The 20,541-nt window shown below is 39.8% G+C and overlaps 1 protein-coding gene across 4 annotated transcripts in view; it reads right to left on the bottom strand.

Moving 5' to 3' along the window:
* Positions 1–851: 851 nt before the first annotated feature.
* The window catches only part of scn8ab (sodium channel, voltage gated, type VIII, alpha subunit b), a 44,631-nt gene continuing 24,941 nt past the window's right edge, over positions 852–20,541 (bottom strand). For 2 of the 4 annotated variants that reach the window (XM_040158773.1, XM_040158772.1), the window contains exons 12-27: positions 20,340–20,472; positions 19,637–19,875; positions 17,883–18,056; positions 17,062–17,418; positions 16,768–16,941; positions 16,312–16,605; positions 14,519–14,636; positions 14,198–14,352; positions 13,174–13,347; positions 6,807–6,929; positions 4,200–4,484; positions 4,050–4,103; positions 3,834–3,971; positions 3,168–3,272; positions 2,771–3,041; positions 852–2,017 (exon numbers count right to left, since the gene is read on the bottom strand). In XM_040158773.1, coding sequence (XP_040014707.1) covers positions 852–2,017; positions 2,771–3,041; positions 3,168–3,272; positions 3,834–3,971; positions 4,050–4,103; positions 4,200–4,484; positions 6,807–6,929; positions 13,174–13,347; positions 14,198–14,352; positions 14,519–14,636; positions 16,312–16,605; positions 16,768–16,941; positions 17,062–17,418; positions 17,883–18,056; positions 19,637–19,875; positions 20,340–20,472 — 3,960 coding nt within the window. The remainder of the gene's footprint in view (positions 2,018–2,770; positions 3,042–3,167; positions 3,273–3,833; positions 3,972–4,049; positions 4,104–4,199; positions 4,485–6,806; positions 6,930–13,173; positions 13,348–14,197; positions 14,353–14,518; positions 14,637–16,311; positions 16,606–16,767; positions 16,942–17,061; positions 17,419–17,882; positions 18,057–19,636; positions 19,876–20,339; positions 20,473–20,541) is intronic. The other 2 variants (XM_040158775.1, XM_040158774.1) reach the window with 1 other exon arrangement.

The following is a 20,541-nucleotide window of genomic DNA, read 5'->3' as shown; positions in this document are numbered from 1 at the left end:
CTGAGTAAATGTAAGCCCTTGGCCCGAGTTGACCCCATAATAAACAGACCCTTAACCAATTGGTGTGAAAGCCCATGTAAAAAAAAGCATTTCTGATGTGGGTATAACAAAGATAAAATGAGTAGAAGAGTTAAGTGACATGGGCAAAATATTGAATATTGATCTTTTTTTTTATCTGTTTGCATTTTTGCTGCTCAAATTAACAATTTCTAGCTTTAATAAAACAAAAAAAGTACTTCCAACGCTCTCTGTCATTTGTGTCTTTCACTCACTAGTCATCCTTCTGTTTGCTCTTACAGAGTGAGTGTGTCATTTTCTCCTCTATACATTTCAGTACTAAATGACACAGAACCACTCATCGGCTGCTTTAAGAGGACAGTCTGTCAGCATCAAGCAGCATCCTTGTTTTTCCTTCACAACACTGTCTTCCATAGGAATCCATTACTTGCATCCAGGTGCTGGACTCCTTTAGTGTTTTTTCATTCTACCTCTTGGCGTAGAGTTACTTGTTTTATCTGTAGACCAGTGGTAAGTGAGCAACAGACATTTCCGTGTCTGTTTTTCATTCCCTTTTGCTAAGATCAGTAGTCTAGATACAACAGTGTCACACAGTATGCTGATTATGTTTGGTTTGACTGAAGTTCAAGAGTCTTCAAACTGTACCAGACCAAGCGGCTTCCCTCTGCATCAATATAAGAATGAAGTCTGTAAACAAAATTACTGAATATTATTTTTTCTGACTTGCAAATGAAATAATCTGTACATCTGTGTGGGTGAGTTTTCTCTCGCTTTGCTTGAAGTTACATTATTATAATTTTTATTGTTATTACTGTGATTATTAATCCAACGCTCTAACATTTAGATTCCCTGATGTCTTTTTGGTTTCTTCCTTTCTCTTTCCTCCCTCCCTTGCCCTCATTGTTGTCATCCTGTTTCTCCTTGTCAGGTTTGGTTACACTGTCATAGGAGGGTAGGGAGGCAGTTGAGGGAGTCCCCTCCTTTTTTTCTTGTTCCTGATTGTTCCCGCCATTCTCCACTTTGTTATTGGCTGGTTTGCGCTTACAGACAAAGCCCCGCCTAGCCAGATAGGAGCGGTAGGCCCTTTGAATGATTCTGGCTGACACATCCTCCTGCTTGCGTCTCAGAGTGGTGGTGATTGGCTCGTAAGAGACCTTGGAGGGATTGGCTGCCACAAAACGCTCCTCCATTTGTTGCCTCAGCATGTCCAGCTCGCCACTGTCACCCAGCACACGCTTGGTGAAGGCAAACAGGATGTCCAGGCAGTGGATGCGGTCGCCACTCACCATAGGCATGTCCATGGCGATCAGTTCAATGGTGTTGGGCTTGGGGACTCGGAGCGGGTGTTCAAGTGCATCAGCAAAGTCAGAAAGCTTGGCATAGGTGATGAACTGGGAGGCATCAGGGTCAAACTTCTCCCAAATCTCATAAAAGGTCTCAAAGTCATCCTCACTGAGTGGATCGGCACTCTCCTCTGTGGCCACACTGAAGTTCTCCAGGATGATGGCGATGTACATGTTGACCACAATTAGGAAAGAAATGATGATGTACATAACAAAGAAGAAGATGCCAACAGAAGGATTGCCACAGTCTCCTGTAGCAGGGGTGCCAGGATTCTCCAACAAGGGGTCACAGTCTGGAGGATAGTTAAGAATGGGCAGCAGCAGGCCATCCCAGCCAGCTGACGTGGTGATCATGAACAGGATGATCATGCTGTTGCCGAAGGTCTCAAAGTTGTACATATCATCAATTCCAGCCCCGTATTTCACATAGCCAAAGTTGGACATGCCAAAGATGGAGAAAATGAACATAACCAGGAAAAGTAGCAGGCCAATGTTGAACAAAGCAGGAAGGGACATCATGAGGGCAAACAGCAGAGTTCGGATTCCTTTGGCGCCCTTGATGAGACGCAGGATTCTGCCGATACGAGCCAGACGAATCACCCTGAAGAGTGTTGGTGACACAAAGTACTTCTCGATCAGGTCAGCCAGAAACATTCCTGTTAAAATGTTAAAAGAGTTAAAAGAGAGCAAAACGAGATACAACATATGTTTGGTAAAGCTATAGGGGATATTATTATTGAAAAACTGCCCACTGACTGCTTTACTTAATGCACATTACAGTATTATGCCTACAAGTAAGAACAGCACATTCATAGTTTTGTGCAAAGCGTGGAAGAAATCAGGGGAACCAAAGAACACAGGCACCATTATCATAGGGAATTGTTTTTTTCTGTTGAAAGTAGTTGAAATGAAAACTGTACAGTCTGTTTTCTGTGGATTATTGAGAAGAATAGAAGACAGCAACGTGTTGAAAAAATGAGAAAAGCATTTACATTTTTTCCTTTACTTTGATCAGGTGATAACAAAATGTTAAATTAATTTATGTCACAATTCTATATATCTTCCACTGACTAATTTTAGAAGTTTTTCTATTTTCTTGGTCGTTAATTCTTTGTCTTTTTTTAAATTTATAGATACTGTATATTCATCTACATTTTCAACTGGTCCAAACTTTTACTGCCTTTTGTGTGTTTCAGAGCCCCGGAGATGTTGCGTTTTACAAATGTAATTGTTCATCGTAGGTAAAATTTACAGGGGTAGCAGTAGAAATTTAGAGACAGATATGTCCCAAACAAAATAAATTGCATGGCTTCATACCACTCATTTATATAGGCAGGATCTGAGCTATTTCCCGCCAAGCTGCTTCACACTTCTTTACCCATGCATAAATAACCCTTTTGATTACTTGCCCACAATTGAAAGGATGACCACAACCACGTCGAAGATGTTCCAGCCGTTGGTGAAGTAGTAGTGACGCAGTGCAAAGAGCTTCAGTAAAAACTCGCCAGTGAAGATAACAATGAAGATGAAGTTGACCCAGTAAAGCACAACCTCTGTCTCCTCTGACTGATCATCCGTCTCCACCATCATGGTGACCATGTTGAGGCAGATGAGGATCATGATGGAGATGTCGAACACCTGCTGCGTCACAAAGTCAAACACCATGCCCTGGATGTTGTTCTGAGGAGAAAAAAAGGGAGGGAATGGAGCGAGATATGTATTAAGAGTTGTTTTTTTTACTTTTTAGAAATTTACAGTTACAAACCTGCTTGGTGGTAAGATTGAAGAGAGCAAAACAATATTTACCTGAGGCCTGGGTATTGGTTTTTGTGGTTTCTTTGACCCTAGTTTCTTCATGGCATTGTAGTATTTCTTCTGCTCTTCTGTCATGAAAATATCCTGACCTCCAAAGTAAGGGGACAAAAACAATTTGGTTACAATCTGCAAGGATTTAGACCTTTCAATCCAATCCTAATCCAAATATAGGTCAGCATTAGGGCCTATTTGACTGTATTTTGACAGGTGCAATACAAACAATCTCTTAGATTTATCTATAATGTTCAGATTCTGAGTTTAAAGAAATAATTCGACATTTTATGAAATACACCTACTCTCTCATGTCTGTATGCATAATATGACGCTACCACCAGCAGGTAGGTAGCATAGTTTAGAGTGAGTTGGTGAAGCAAGCCTGGCTCTACCTAAAAGTTAAAAAATCCTCCTAATAGATCCTCTAAAACTCATTATTAACAAGTCCCCTTGTTTCCAGTCTGTGGGCTACCAGTATGCTAAGGTAAGCTAATAATCTGCTGGCTACAGCTTCATATTTAAAGGAAAGAGATGAGAGTGCTATTGATCCTTTTAACTAACTAATATCTAGAAAGCAAAATACCAAAATGTCAAACTAGTCTTTTCCCTCATCTACAAGGCAGCATGTTCTGAGACGGTGAAGGTGAGGAAAATAAATCTTATCTTTTTCTTTTGTTGGTTGAAGTTATCAATGATGACACCAATGAAGAGGTTTAGGGTAAAGAACGAGCCGAAGATGATAAAGATGACAAAGTAGATGTACATGTATAAGTTGTCCTCGTAGAGGGGCTGGTCCTCCACCTGTGAAGTGTTAAAAGTGAAAATATGTACGAAACTCTACTGTACGTTGATCTGGAAGTCAAACTGCAAAATCCTTACCTTTCTAGAATCTATTGCTGCGTACATAATGTCCATCCAGCCTTTGAATGTTGCCTGTTAAGTGGGCAGACGCAGTGTGTGAGTAAACTGGTTACATACTTGACATCAGAAGAGAGAAACAAATGAGAATTGACAGCAAAAGTATCTCACCACTTGCAGGAGTGCCAGGTATCCGGCACCAACATTGTCAAAATTGATCTTGACATTTTTCCATCTGACTTCAGAGAAGTTTGCATTAATGAGTGCAAAACACTCTGTTTTGTTGTTGACTTCATCAGGGTGGAAGTTCTCTTCAGCCGTCTCATTGTAACAGTAGTAATACTTTCCAGCAAACAGGTTGACACCCATGATGCTGAAGATGAGCCAGAAGATTAGACACACCAGAAGTACATTCATGATGGAGGGAATTGCACCCACCAAGGCGTTCACCACAACCTGAAGAGGACAGCAAGGAAAAAGAGCCACTGTAACTCAGCAATCACACACCAGCTGCACGGAGATGTTCACACATAAGAAAACACACACATACAGAAATGCACATTCTTTCCCTCCAGTAAAAACTCTAGCTGTGTTATCTGATTTCTTGGCATAAAATGAAGCCCATAACAATAAAATACTAGGGGGTGTAACAATACTGTCAGCTCACAGTTCGGCACGACACACAACACATGATGCATTCTTGATATTTTTAACAAAGTTGGAGTGGACACAAATTGTGACTGTCCACCTGGGTTGCGGATTCTCTTTATTTATTTATTTTTTTATACTAGTAAGTCATTCTCAAAATACAGTTTTTCTTATCTGTTCTGATGCAAAATGTGGATAACAGAGATGATAAAAAAGTTGCTTTTTTACAACAAGACCTTTATCTACACAAAATGAAACTGAAAAATAAAAATATCTGGTCAACAATGTTCTCAGGCAGATGTCTGAGCAAATGTCTGAACTTGGTTGGAGTAACATTTTTCTCCTTTGTTAGCAATGTGACACAATTTAAACATCTTCACTTTGGAATTCTGGTGTAGGACATGGACATATTTAAGGCTCTAAGCTGGTCACTGCGCTCACGGCATGAATGACATTTAAATGCCCCCTCCGGCATTTGGTTATAAGTGATTACCGTGCAATCCATTTTCAGCTCCACATTCATATCATCACATTTTTGTATTGTATTGAGCCACAGTATATTGTTACACCCCTATAAAATGCAATTGTTCTTTACCTACATATCCAGATATTGTACATAGGATTGTATGCATGTATGAATCATATATACTACATGTTCCACCATGTCAACAGCTAACTGTGTGAGTTAGATCGGCCAGGCTAATATGACCACCTATGAACTTGATGACAAGTGCATTTTTATTTAATGTAAAGAAAGCACATATTGTTTTGCTGAGTAACCCCAAACAATGATGTGTATAACCGATACAGGATTACACTATACAGGGTTACAAATATGAATGAGCGTATGGCTATACGACTAGACTGCACCGAAGCAGTGTGGTCATGTTGGAGGAGATAAAGCTATTGGCTTCAGGAGGACACAGTATGAATGTGCATTTACATACACAGAGCTAACATGATAACAAAAAGCCAAATAAACCAAAACTATATAGGCAAACATCAAATGTCAAAACTCTCTAGGTTTTCTTCTCATTCTATTGTTCTGCCTAAAATACACCATAGACACAATGCATCCATGTGATCAATTTATGTAACTGCTGCAAAATGTTGATCAGGAAAATCATGGTGATGAAATTCACTGAGGAGTGGTGAGCAAGGATGGCGAGGGGGGGGGGGGGGGGGGTATGCAACCAGAAGTTTGTTGATCTTCCAGTGTGACAATGCCAAAGCCAAACTGTGATAAGATCAGATAACAGGACACTTGAGGCAGAGCGACAGTTAGAGGATGCTGAGCCTACATTTTTATTCTGCCCAGCAACAACCAGAGGCTGATCCAACCCATCACACATTATAGTAATGATCAGAAGAACCCCATTATCATTGTAGAAAGAAAATACAGCTTTCTCAGGCAAAACCCAGTATAGAGCCCTCCAGGAGTCACATGGTATGAGCATCATTGGCATGGAAACTGTACACAGTTAAGGACAGATTAATTAATTGCATGCACACTGTAAACCTAAAATAAATGAGCATTCACCGTTTAATTGACCATGTGCACCTAATCAATTTATTTGCCTATCATATGACAACTGGGTGGCTCTGTAGCTCAGAAACGCTTTCATAAGTATTAGTTTGCTTGCTCAGATTGCATAACTTCAGTCTACATTAACCCTGTCCTGTGGTTCAGTTTGAACAGGTTTTGTGTGATGGTTCATACCAACCTCTTGTTGTTCTCTCAGCTGATACTGAATACTTCAGAGCTGAGCTCTTATTATAATGTGTTGCATCATTCAGGCTTAAATCCCTGTTATGTTCTAGTCTTTCATAGGGATAGGGATAGATTTTTTACATTGTTTTATTTCTATTTTTAATAGATAACTCATTGCAAATTGTCTTAACATAGCATCAAATTTATAATATATGAAATGAAATATGATAAATCAAATCAGATGTATTAAAGACCATCTGAGATGATCCGCATCCATGCAAAAAGCTTTTTTTGATAAAAGGGGTTACCCAAACAACTTCCCCTTTGAGAAACTTTTATATTGCCATCTCTAGCATGCGTTGATGTTTTTATTTAATCGGCATGCAGAAGGACCAGCTGCCTGGTATCTTAGGTCTTACCCTCATCCCTTCAAAACGTGACAGGGCCCTGAGGGGTCTCAAGGCCCTCAGTGTCCTGAGTGATTTAATCGGGCCTAGATCGGAGAAGCCCAACGCATTAGCTATAAGGCTGACTATAGAGACCTACACAGATAGGGACAGAAGGAGAGGGAAAGACAGAGCAAAGGAAGAGAGGACCCACATAGTTATAGGGGATATAGAGAGAAAGATGGACCCTATATATTCTGTAAGGATGGCTGAATGGTTAAATACAGATATATATAAGTACATATATAGTTTCCATATGTGTAAGTATATGTATCTGTATAACATGAAGTTAAACAGGGGTTGATACAATATGCAAAAGTCAATAAAGTGCACATGACCCAAGTTTTCTTTTTTCCTTTTTTATGTGTCTGTTTGCTTATGTTTGTGTTTGGTTTAGTTTGGCAAGCCAGTCTAGCGTGATAACCAGCTTAACAGCACAGTGAGCACACCTGGAAAGAAACTTGTGGTTGACACATTGAGAGGGAGAGAAGATAAAGATTCAAACAAAGGGAAAAAATTAGAGGAGAGATGTATTCACAAACACTAAATCAATATGACACAATAATATACACACAGTACACAGTACAAAACAGTACAGTTTCCACACCAGAGAGCATCTTACTTAAAGAGAGGAGAGAAAATGCAGAAGGTTGAGGACAACTTTCAGGGTTAGAAGAGAGAGGATAACCTGTGAAAGTAGGAGTCCCAACACAGCACACAAACCTTACCCTGGACCCTTAAACACCGACCCCTCAGTCCCGCTCCGCAGCTGCACAATGTCTCTCTTAACTTAAAGAGAGACACAGTTATAGGCACCTGCTGTGGGAGAGAGGACAGTTCAATATTAGGGTAGAGGTTTACATGGAAAGTCAGGATAAAATATTTTCGCAACACATGGGCCACTTTGGATTATACTGAAATTTAGGCGAGGTTTTCTACTGGAGAGTCAGTAAGGGGTTAGATAAGCACTGGATTCCACCATATAACCTGGAGAACTTAACTCATCTGTCCTATCTATAAATTAGGCAGTATATAACGAAATGGAGTACACCCCTGGCCAATATCACTTAAATCTTACGTAATTACAAACCCTCTCCATTTTATATAGTTTTATTTGTTTTTAGCAAATTAATTTGAAAAACAGAAATGTTTGACTACTTAAACTATAATGAAAGATCCATATTCATGAACAAACTGCAACAAAAGTCAGTAAACCCTTCATTAGTGATATTCCATTTGGTTATTTTTTAAATATTTTGTATGTCCGCCTTTATTTTTGATGACAGTTTCAATCCTCCATCTCTTCGATTCAAATCAGGGGAAAGCCTTTGCCATGTCCTAGTTTTCACTTTTTTCCTCTTTAAAAACTATGTGATTTTTGCAGTGTGTTTTGGATTATTTTCATGTTGGAAAATTCCTGTCCCTTCAAGCTTCTCGAGACTGGGCGTCATCTTTTCCTTCTGTAGAGCCTTCTGATGCTCTTGTACCCTCTCCCATCTTTATGAAGTCTCACAGTCTTTATTCAGGAAGTTCGTCACCACGTGGAGCCCTGGTGCATAAAACCCAGGACAAAAATGAGGAAGATGTGGTGTTCATGGGTTAATATTATAATCTTGTTCATGCAGTTAGCCATAACAGGAAATCACAGATGTACTTTTGTTGCAGCGATCACAGGCGTACTCACTTTGTGGCATTGAGGTTTTACTTTGGAGGCCTTATTTTCAATGTAGTCTATCTAACCTGTTTTAAATACACATAAGATCATAAAGTTGGTACAATTTTCATCATTTAACATTTTAGTGATATTGCACAGAGGCGTACTCAGTTTTGTTGTATACTATACAGTGGGTGGAAAAATAAACAGAGGTAAGATACCATATAATGCATTCTAATACAACAAAGAATACATAGACTAAAATATAAGGAATTACCTTAGAGTTGGGTCAGCACTTCTCTAGTGTGCAGCCTCAACAACTACAAATTATAAGACTCACAAAGGTAGTACAGATTGTAGGGTGACTGCATTGAGTTGAATTATATTTGTAAACTGTATGTTCTGCCCAAGCTTTGTGTGTTCATATACACACCGACACATTATTTGGCAGGGCTGCATCAAATTTATCAGTCGGGCTGTTGTAACAGTGGACACCTTCAGCTTCTACCAGACATGGTATGGATCAGACAATAAACCCCAGTGATTTTTGTTGACCCCCTGACAATTTGTGTAGCACCAAATTAGGTGAAAATTCACCATTGGCCATGAAATGTAACTGGAAAATAAGTGACTATGAAAGTTTACTCTGAATACCAATGGTCCCTTGAGGATGCATCCAGATGTTTTTGAGACAGCCAGACTATTCCTCAAACGCTTGCCACTTGTTCTCAACAAATACAAAACTCTATCAGGTGGTTGTGGTCGAATTTACTGAGCACATTCACACTCTCATAAGTGTAAACCTTTTCCTTTTTGGAAGTATCATGACCTCTCCTCTTGTGCTCCAGCATCAGGCCACAATGTTAACAGCAAATAAGAAATCTCATCTAACTACTGGATTCTCGTTAAATTTTCCGAGTAAATGCATGTTCTTAAGGGGATAAACCCTTTTTAGTGTTAATGACCCTTTTTTTCTACAGTGCCCTCTCAGGAAAAACTTTGCATTTTTAGCCTCGCTACTGATGAGGCTCTAAAAGTGCAAAATCTTAAATTTGATGCTCATTGAGACATTTTCATATTGTGTAATCAACATTTTTACCATTATGCACAAAATGTAAGGCTTGATGCTTTTAGCTGTACGTGAGAGTGCAGTCCACTGTTCTTTACCAAATTAACTCACTCAGTAAGCACAAAAAGGCAATTGCATGGCAGGAGGCAGATTCACAATTCATAGAGTCACAGGCAGTGGAGGTCATGGACAAAAAGGGGATTATGGGTCCGCCTCAATTCCCACACTTGCAGTCTGAGGCACTGAAGTGCTCGTTCAAGCACTGTCAGGTAGTGGACAAGTGTGTCCCACATTTGACAAATGCCAACCCACACTTTATGCAGTATTCTGAGCTAAGTGTACCCCACAGTTCATTACAGTCTACTGAAAAACACCAGTCCAGCTGTTGGTGGTAACGTGCCTATGAGACTTTTTGGATCGGCAGTAATCAACAGACATGAAGAAGTAGAAGTTTGTGACATGATGTATTCAGTGTCAATAGCCCATTATTATTCATGTTCAAATACTGCACAATTCTGGCAGAAGCTCCACAGATGTTATTACCAAGTTATCTGTTGATATCTATTTTTCTTAATGAGACTGATAAAAATAATTATTCATAACTGATATTGTAAAAATAAATATTGTTCTAATGTTAAAGAATGAATATTGAGTTGATCCTACATGTTTGTTCATCCGGTGGAAATGAATTAAAAATCAACAAAGCATCTGAGCTCAACTGAGTCATGTATTTGTGTGAACCACAGGATGTCTTCATTAATCAAGCATGTCCCAGTGAGCTCTGATAAACGTCCACACACTTACGGGCACTGTGGCAATTACCTGAAATTCATCTCACAAGTATGCACTTGATTACTCCCAAATACCACAAGTGTAGGTAGTGGGACAAACCCAAAGACAGGAACACAACATACATCAGTGCGTCCTTATCATGTGACATCATATGACATTGTCACATAGTAAGAATATTAACATTGAATCATGGACACATTGGCACCTGAAGTCAGGGACAGTGGAAAATTGGTGGTTAAGGGATAATGGATGACTTATCCACCAATACATGACTTAGCACAACATGAAGCACATCATCAGATACATGTATGTGTAGAACATCAAAGAGGGTTAGGACAACAAGAAAAAGTTTATTATGAGAAAAAAGTCAGAAGATGTGTCTAAAGTTGTTCACCAATCATTAAACTGTACAGGGAGATTGCATGTCAAACAAAAAAAATTGGGGTATTTTTGGGTCATGCACAATGCATCATAGCAGATATTATTTGGTTAGTGACCATCAATTAGCATAATTTGAGTCCACTATATAGTGCAATCGTTTTCACTTGGGAACTCAGACAACACTATAACATGGCAGAGACACTAAATAGTGGACTATGCCGAACGCTCCCTAGTCAATCATTTTTGACGCCCCAAGACTCTTCTCCTCCCGAATTATGACTTTTCCTCAGAATTCTGAGATAAGAATTTCTTACATGGCCCTATTCCTCTTCAGTGCGTGAAAATACCTCAAAATATAAAGACACCATAAAATCAGGACTTTAAGTTCCTGGAAAAGTGTCACATTTTGGAAAGCGATGAATATTTCATTGTGACCTCATCTTGCACTAGTAGGTGTGAACATAAAACCCTGTCATGTGCCTATAAAACAGAACTGGCTTTCTCGTCGTAATTAACATCCCATTGGCTTAGGTTAACAGTTATCTTGTTCTGTTTTATGTCCCACTTCCTGTTTCAACAGGAAATGCATCGCATTCAGGGTACAGCCAGACAGAACACAGTGATGCTGCCCGACGCTAGTAACACCTCTCACAATCAGCTGCTTGTGCAAAGAATGCAGTTCAGTGCTTGCTGCTGTGCTTGTCAGAGTTTAGTTTCACACATGACACAAATCAGTACAGAAGCTACGAGTGAAGTTCAATGTCTGCAGCAAAATAATAAGCTGCATTTAATGAACATAGCGGGTTAGCGCACCATGATTTCCCACCCCTTTCAAGACACTCGGCATTTATTCGAGGACTACATGTCTGCCACATTGCCTCCGTATCCCTCTCTTCCTATTATCCCATCGTGCTTCTCACATGCAATTACAAAAACAAATGTCTGGCAGCAGCTTTTACAAGTTCTGTCTGGCTGTATTTCAAGTAAGGATCCCATTTCATAGGGAGCTTTAAGCGTGTAATGTATACTTTACTTTTTCCAAATGCGGATACAGGGAGAAATTCAGGTGAGAAACTCATCACACGCAAATGGCAGAAAAGGACAAAGCATTTGTGAGTAATAGTAACAGTCAGGTGGGAAACCACTGAATGACTCAGCAGCCCAGAGCTAGACAGGAGCTCTCAAATATACCAGGGTTTATACAGATTTATATTCATAAGTATACTGTGTCAGGGCTGCTGTTGTGCTGTCTGGGGGTCCAAAATTTAAAGTGGCACCCTGGTAATAGTAGGCTATGACACTGACGCAAAGCACTGTAGGGAAAACACGACCCTTTACCAGTAATATCACATCATATGTCTTTTACTTTTACTGTTTGAATTTCTGTTAACGCTGGTGTTTCTACACCATATTGACTCCATACCAACAAGAAGACCTCCATTTTCAATACCTGCATTTAAAGTCTCAGAATTTTGCAGTGTGCAATTGGGGTCCACAAAGCACTGCAGCAAAGCCTGGATATCACATAGGAAATAAATCAAATGTGTCTCTCAAGCGGTGGCCCTTTAATATTTTGTTACACAAGATACATTAACATTATAGCCTAATATTAACTCACAAGGTACTGATAACAGAACAGACTTGTTAAGGTCAAGGAATACACCATGTTTTTGAGAAACTGGCCCATTTGGTCAACTTCTGCAGTATGAAGATATGGACAAAAAAATCATTCAAATTTCTTCTGTAGACCATTTGCCTCAGAGAGTCAGGCTAATACTATAAGCATTATTCAAAATTTAAAGACCAATTTTTGCATTGCATTTTTGATAAAGGGTTATTATCAGAGTTTTGTATTTATTATGTAACCCGGGTATTTGTAAAGATTACTGTCATCGCTTGGTGAAAGTTCAGTGTGACAAGCTGAAACCTGAGTGTCAAATGGATATCTGTGTGAGTCAGTAGATGACTTTTTGAGAGTCAAAGCGCTTTAGCAGGCTAAAAGTGGCAAGCAGAAAAACACATCTAGTACTGTACAATATTTGTATGTGTTTTCTTCTGTCAACCTTTGACTTACTTGTGTGTGTATTGACAAAATACACTGAACCTTTTACTTTGTGTTGTTCTTTCACAGCAAAAAGACGATTTGTATTTTTTGATATGGCATTTTGAAATTGTTTTCTAATTACAATTTTTAATTTCTGTTCTACAGAATCTGTGTTTGAACTTAAAAAAAAATGTAAAACTTTTTTCTACAATTTACCTGACTCCTAATCATCTATAATCCAGTTTAATGGTTAAATTGACCAATGATGTAATCTCTCAAATCCATGCTTTTCCCTGATGTTGCAATCTTAAAATATCATCATGAGAAGCTGAACCAAATGAAATTACATTGTTGCACTGTTAGTAAGGTATTAAAATAAATAGTATGTGAGTTTACTTACATCCACAATGAAGAAGTCTAACCAACACCAGGCATTAGTGAAGTACTTGACAAAGCCGTAGGCCACCCATTTCAGCAACATCTCCAGAATGAAAATATAGGTGAAAACCCGATCAGCATACTCCAGAATGATGCGGACTGTCTTCCTCTGCTCGATGTACACATCCTCAAAGGCCTGAAGAGGAGCGGAGAAGCATCACCCACACAATGGCTTCGCTGATTTCTTTCAGCAGCATTCACCAATGATACATTACACATGTTGATCTTGCAAATGAGTAAACTGTGAGGTAAGCCACACACTACAGCATTTTTGTTCAATGTTTGACTTCTATAAAGCTGACATGAAATCTTTATCAACCAATACTATTATCTATACAAGCTTTTTCGCATGCAGAATGGCACACCTTTGGACTGTTTTTATTGTTCTAAATATTTTTACTTGTGTTATTTTATTTTTTATTTCAGAGAATGAGTCGTTTACATAGTAAAGGATAACTGGTTGATAAAGGCGGTTTTTTACCAAGTCAAACTAGACTGATTACTCCCTCAGCTCTTCTGTTCTCCATTACCTGCATCCGCTCTTCAGCACATAAGTGTTTTGATTTGGCCACAGGCCTTCCCCCTCCAGAAAGCTGCAAAGCTAAGCTGGATTCTGTCAGTTGAAAGGTTTGTGCATTAAGGCACTTTCCTGTCCATTAGCAACACTCATATCAAGAGCAGCTTCAGAAGAAAAGCAGGAGATGATCTTGCTAGCTCAGATCCTTATAAGGAAAGGAGACCCACTTTCTCTAAATGAACGTCACACTCTTGTTTAAATTCTTCTGTTAATTTTGCTACTCAGTTGTTGTTAACACGTTGTCTCTTACATTTATTGTAATGGTGTGCATTACTGTGGAACTTTTTTTTTTTTTATATATGTGCTACATAATAACAATTAGAAATACTAGTAGTGGCATTAGTATGTTGCTTATGAGTGTATATATAAGTGGGAACAACCACAATTGAGTGTGGGCATGAGCGCTTACCAGGGCTCCACTGCTGAGCAGGATCATGAAGATGATGAGGGTTTCGAACCAGTTGTGTTCTACAATCAGGTAGCAGGTCTTCCTCAGGAACCACCAGTGTTTCCCCCAGCCATGAGTGATGGGAACATCACAGCACTTGTATTTGGCCACACATTCTGTATGACAAATAAATACAGGACTGTTGATATACGCCGATGAATACTACCATGGACACAATGCAATATGTATCACAGTGCCATTAATATAGTAAGTACAATGTTAATAATAATTCCTGCTCATTGTTATTGTCCGCCACAAAGCCAGATAATAAATGCCACCTACCATCTGTCCAGCAGGGTTCTGGGTCAAGGTACTCCTCCACTACCTCCACCACTGCCACCTCCTCCACATCAGGCTTGATGTCTATTGTGCTGCCCTCAGACGAACTGGTGTCATCCAGCTAGAACAAGCGAAGGGAGCAAAGAGATCAGTTCAACCTCTGAATTTCTCTCCGAACATTATAGGCTCAGCAATGAGATGCTGAAAGCATATGGATAGGGCACAGAGCCAGTACAGCCATTACATTAATGACCCTTTGGGTTTATATGCATGACATGATTTATTGCTAGAGGTATACATGTTGTAAACATGTAGTGTAGCTAATTCTCCCTCTGCCTGTGCCTATTCTGCAGAGCTATTAATAGATTCGAAAGGAAGTAATTCAACTTGACCAGTTGTTGATTGCACTGATAATGATGATCATTGTTATACATGCATAAATATAGACTCTTAAGTAATGAGAGATTTATTTATTTGTGAGGAAAGAATCAAACAAATGCTTTATGCTCGTAAATGCACATTCAAACAAAAGAGTCAGTTCAATACACAAAAAGAAATCTGTTGTGATTAAAAACTTTTACTAGCACGTTAGACTAAGAATTGCTCTGAACATGAATTTCAGAGTTGTGAGGTATCGTGAAGAAGAATGCGAAATATCTCATTGTAAGACTTCAAAACCACAGCTTGGTTAAATTCACATGTACCAATAAATCATGTCATATCTTAACAATAGGTCAAGGTGAGGCAGGGCAAACTAGAAAGAAATCAGCAAAACAGTAGCCTTACTGTAATAAAGTATACACACACTTTTGCACATGCAGACACTCAGCCAATTCAGTTCACTAGAGAATGATACTGCACTTTATAATCTTAAATTGTCAGCAAAGGACCGCATTCACACTGTCTTCCTCTCCCTCTCTTTTCTCTTTCTCTTGGCCAAACAGCCAGATGGATCCCTGCTTTTCTGATTGGCTGTTAGCAGCTCTGTCTGTGTCTAACCCTGCAGTATACCCCGTGGCTGGCTGTGGTGCAGCGAAAATTGTTGTGTGGTCGGTTGAGGGAGCCCAGTGGAATCTGAACCTGGTGCAAGATTAGTGGTGAGGGTGCTGCATTATCTCCTTTCATCCTACTATGAAACAGGTCAAGGTGACCCCGGCATCAGACTTTTCTACAAGCCTTTGGGTCTGGCGTACCATTCTCCCACATACATACATACTATACAGCAGATAGCATGCTTCTCTGTCTGTTTTCTCGTCAGGACTGCCTTTGTCTCTGTCAGTCTGCAGGGTCAGCACTCAGGCTCAGTGTAACAGCTGTCGTGTTTAAATGGATGTTCTGAAATGTCAGGTAAACTAAACGTCTTCAGTGTGGCAGCTCAGACCAGCTCTCCTTGATGGATCAAAAATGCCACATGGGCACACATAAACGTACACAATTCCACATGTGCACTCTGACTTATTAAATAACTTCATATTACATGATTAAGTCACCTTTTTGGTTGACATAACTGTATTGTGGCATTAGCTTTGTCCACGTTAACATCTGAATTTTATGCTGAGTTAGGACCTACATTTCTAAACTTGTAAATATGTTTTTAAACCCAAGGATTACCACAGCTATGTCTTATCTCTAAATTGTCCCAGATCTTCAATAAACAACATTCAACATAAAACCACCACATAATCTCCTTCCATCAAGAAATAATTCACCCAAACTATAATCTAACAGTAAAGCAAGGACATCATCGCTGCCATCTCTCTTCCATTCTCACACTCATACCAGTCCTTCCTACTCACATCTTTGCTGTTCTCCACGTCCGATTCACTGCTGAAGTCTTCTGTATTAAGGTTTTCAAAGTCCGACTCGCCAACAGCGATAGGAACACAGACAGTGAGGTTGGGGTTGTGGATGAAGGACATGTAGTCCTCATCAATCATATACTTTCCCACACTGCTCCCAATGCCGCTGGTGGTACCATTGCCATTTTTAGCATAGTCCAGTTCACGGTTGATATCCACTGTGTGGTTTGCAATGCAGTTGAGCTTCTTCTCGTACATTTTATCCAGAGGCTTTTGTTCATCCTCTATAGGCTGCTTTTCAAAGTGACAAAATAGCATGAAGAAAAAAGGGCTACTAAAAAACAAGAATGCCATCATAGAGCAATGTGAATAGGACACACATTCATTTGACAAGTTATAGTTAAAGTTATTTCACAACCAAATCTTTCATATGGATGTTTTATTATATAGTACCTTCTTGAGCACTGTGGCCACAAAGACCCGCATGTTGGCCTTGAACCAAGCAATCCCTCGCTTAATGCGGGCAACCGCAAGCTGGAGGTTGTTGGGCTCCCCATCGTCATCTGTGGCAGCGAGATTGTCTGCACTGAATGAGCTCAGCAGCAAGGCCAGGAACAGGTTCAGCACCTCAGAAAAAAAACACCACAAAAGCTGCAACACCCATGCACTCACAGTAAACGGATGGTTCACTATTGGGAAACTACCATCCAGTAACATCTGCACTGTGTAATCTTTGTCTTTTCTTACCACCAGGTTTCCAATGACCATGACCATCATGAAGACAGTGAGACACATGGTCTGTCCTGCCACCTCCATACAGTCCCACATGGTCTCAATCCACTCCCCGCACAACACTCTGAACACGATCAGGAAGGAGTGGAAGAAGTCATTCATGTGCCAGCGAGGTAGCTCACAGTCCTCGGCGATTTTACACACACAGTCCTTGTAGCTTTTGCCAAACAGCTGCATGCCCACCACGGCAAAGATGAAGACGATGATGGCCAGCACCAAGGTCAGATTACCTAGAGCTCCCACTGAGTTACCAATGATCTTGATCAGCATGTTGAGGGTGGGCCACGATTTGGCCAGTTTGAACACTCTTAACTACGAGAGAACAGGAAACATGATCATTCCACACTTATTCATATTAGGACAGTGATTTAAAGAGTGTGGTTATGAACTGTCTCATGTTTTAATTTCATTTTAAATGCCATGTGAAGCAAATGTACTGACTGCCAACATGTGATTTGACGTTTGGTCCAGGACACACAAAAGATATAGACGTTAAGCGGGTTGAGAGTTTTATCAAATAAACAAATAAATCCAATGATGGTTCACTGGGTATAGAGGCTCTTTGCAGCTTTAAAAACAGAAATACGATGATAATAAAGAGAAATCAGCATTATTCAGAAGAAAAAAAAAATCAAAGCATGACAGTTAAAGATGAAGATTTTTAAAAATCATTCTTCTGATTCTGACACTTTCACTTCTCATTAATAATATGGTCTGTACATGATGGCCAGGGTAATCAGATTTTGACATCCCTAGCTCCATTCTTTTCAACTTACCAATCGGAAAGACCTGAGCACTGACAGACCTTCCACATCAGCCAGTCCCAGCTCAACTAAACTCAGAGTAACAATGAAGCCATCAAAGCAGTTCCAGCCTTCCTGAAAGTAGTAGTAGGGATCCATGGCAATTAGCTTGGCAAACATTTCCCCAGCGAAGATGCCTGTGAAAACCTGCAGATCCACACAGAATATCACATAAAGTTTATGATTTTTTTTAATGAATGCACATCACAGTTACTCCACAAATTAGGGATCGAATTTACAATTTTCCCACAAATTCAAATGTAATTAAACATCAAATGAAATTGTGTTATGTATTTCATGGTGAAAAAGGATATTGAGGGGGGATGTACACATTGACTGATGAATCAATAGTGTAAAACAATAGGATTTCAGTGGAATTTGTGATTGCTTTATTGGTTGGACACTTTAGTTGCACTTAATAGTGCAGCATGACATACCATTGAAGATACACTGCTTTTTAAGAAGTAACAGTTGCAGTAACAGATCATTTCTGTAGACTGTGACTTTTTAAAATCTGAATAATCTGAAAAAGTTTTAAATCCTTAAAATTAGAGTAAACAAGTTCTAAAAAAAAATGACACTAGTGGCAAACAAAAAAAACAAACAAAACAAAAAAATTACAAATCCTTTCCTTATAAAAAAAAGTCTTAGTGGAAAATTGAGATTAAAAAAAAGTGGTTTTCTTGCATTGCACTTCATTTGATGTAGTGCTGATAAAAAATGGATTGGGATTTGCTTAGAGTGGGAGCTCTTCTGACAGGGCAAGGTCATAGAGCAATGGCACTGTGTTCCAGCAGAACTTGAATGGAGCTCCAGTACTCTGAGCCTTTCCCATCCACCCAACAGCTAATCATGTGCCCAACCACAGCTGCAGAAAACACCCAATGATTCATACTGCACCATCCATCACGCCACGCCGATTCCTCTGACTTCAGTTCCTGTTTCACTCTTGACAGCATGCCACTCCCTGTGACCTAATTTCCTGTCTTAGTACTGACACTGTGCCAGTACTGCTGCCCTCACACAGCTGTGCTACAGTGGTATGTGTTAGCAAGGGCAGAGCACAATGTCTGCTGTACATCTGGTTTATATGTACTCCATCAGTCCTGGACAGATCAGTGACAAGCTTTATTATCATGACAGCTATGTTGTGTGTGTGTGTGTGTGTGTGTGTGTGTGTGTGTGCACGTGTGTCACAGAGAGAGAGTAAGACAGAGAGTCAGACAGAGTTCAGTAGCGTTGAGGTAAGCGGGATGCAACGGAAGCAGGAGAGTGACCTGAGTGGGGGTGATGAGAGTTTGGGGAGCAGGCTGGCTGCATTAAAATGGAACTAAATCTTTAATGAGACCCCATCACAGTCCAATATATACTATGTGTGTGTGTGTGTGTGTGTGTGTGTGTGTGTGTGTGTGTGTGTGTGTGTGTGTGTGTGTGTGTGTGTGTGTGTGTGTGTGTGTATTCTTAAGTGCACATTCTAGATGATGCATTGATTTATTGGTTTGAGGTTATGTAGGTGGAGCAAACTGAACCTGCAATGCTTCTGTAACTCCTGAGAGAGATAATGAGGTTCAAGGCATAAAAAGATACAAAAACAAATGGCAGTGATACAGGAAAGGGCAAAAGAAGAGCCTCAGTAATGAGCCATAACTGGATTGAATTGTGATCATTACTCAGCCAGGTGAAAAATAAATGCAAATTGAAGAAATTGCTCAATTGCAGTTGCTTACCAGGTTGCCAACAGCAAGAACCCCCTCGAACTGTTCAGTCATAGGGTAGTGCTCCATGGCCATGAAGAGGGTGTTGAGGACAATACAGATGGTGATGGCCAGGTCAACAAATGGGTCCATGACTATCAAGTAGACTATGTGCTTGATCTTCAGCCACATAGGACAGCACTCCCAGATGAGGAAGACGTTGGCAAACTTGTACCAACAGGGGGGACACTTCCTCTGAGACTCCTCCAACTCTGCAGGAAGTGAAGAACAAATAAAACCGAAAAGGCGAATGAAAAAAACTGATAAGATTAAGTCTCTAAAGTCACAAAAGCAAAATGTTTTTCCAGTTTTATTGTGTTTACCATACGTTTCCTAACAAGTAACCGGCACCATCTGTATCTGGATGTCTGGATGAATCTGCTAACAGTATGTAGTGCATTCTCTAGACCTCAGCTGGATTGAATTGTGATCATAACCCAGTCAGGTAAAAAATAAATGTAACTTTTATGAACTGCTTATTTTTATATGAAAGAATCTGCCCAGAAGTTGCAGACAGCAGCTGATAGTTTCATCAGACAGCCGATGCTGGCCCATTTAATGTTTTAATCTGAATGATGCAGATCATGTCTTTGTACAAGGTCTAAATTTGGCCTTTAATAGCATGGGATTAAACAGTTTTGAAAAGGAAAAAGGAAAACACGTGTACGGTCTGTACCCTCTATCAGTGTGTTGGTGACTACGCTCATCTGGCTGTTGGCACGGTCCTTTCCTTTGAAGGAGGAATTGAGCTGATCCACAGATACCATGAGAGAGCCAGAGTGCTTCTTTTTAATCTCCACGTCTGTAGTCTGTACTCAGAGAAAGAAATAATGTTGGTCAGAGATAGTACTGATATGAATGCACACTCAACTAACACA

Source organism: Xiphias gladius, chromosome 21, assembly GCF_016859285.1.
Source record: "Xiphias gladius isolate SHS-SW01 ecotype Sanya breed wild chromosome 21, ASM1685928v1, whole genome shotgun sequence".
In the NCBI taxonomy this organism is placed as follows: Eukaryota; Metazoa; Chordata; class Actinopteri; order Istiophoriformes; family Xiphiidae; genus Xiphias; species Xiphias gladius.
This window is presented reverse-complemented; position numbering and strand designations above follow the sequence as displayed.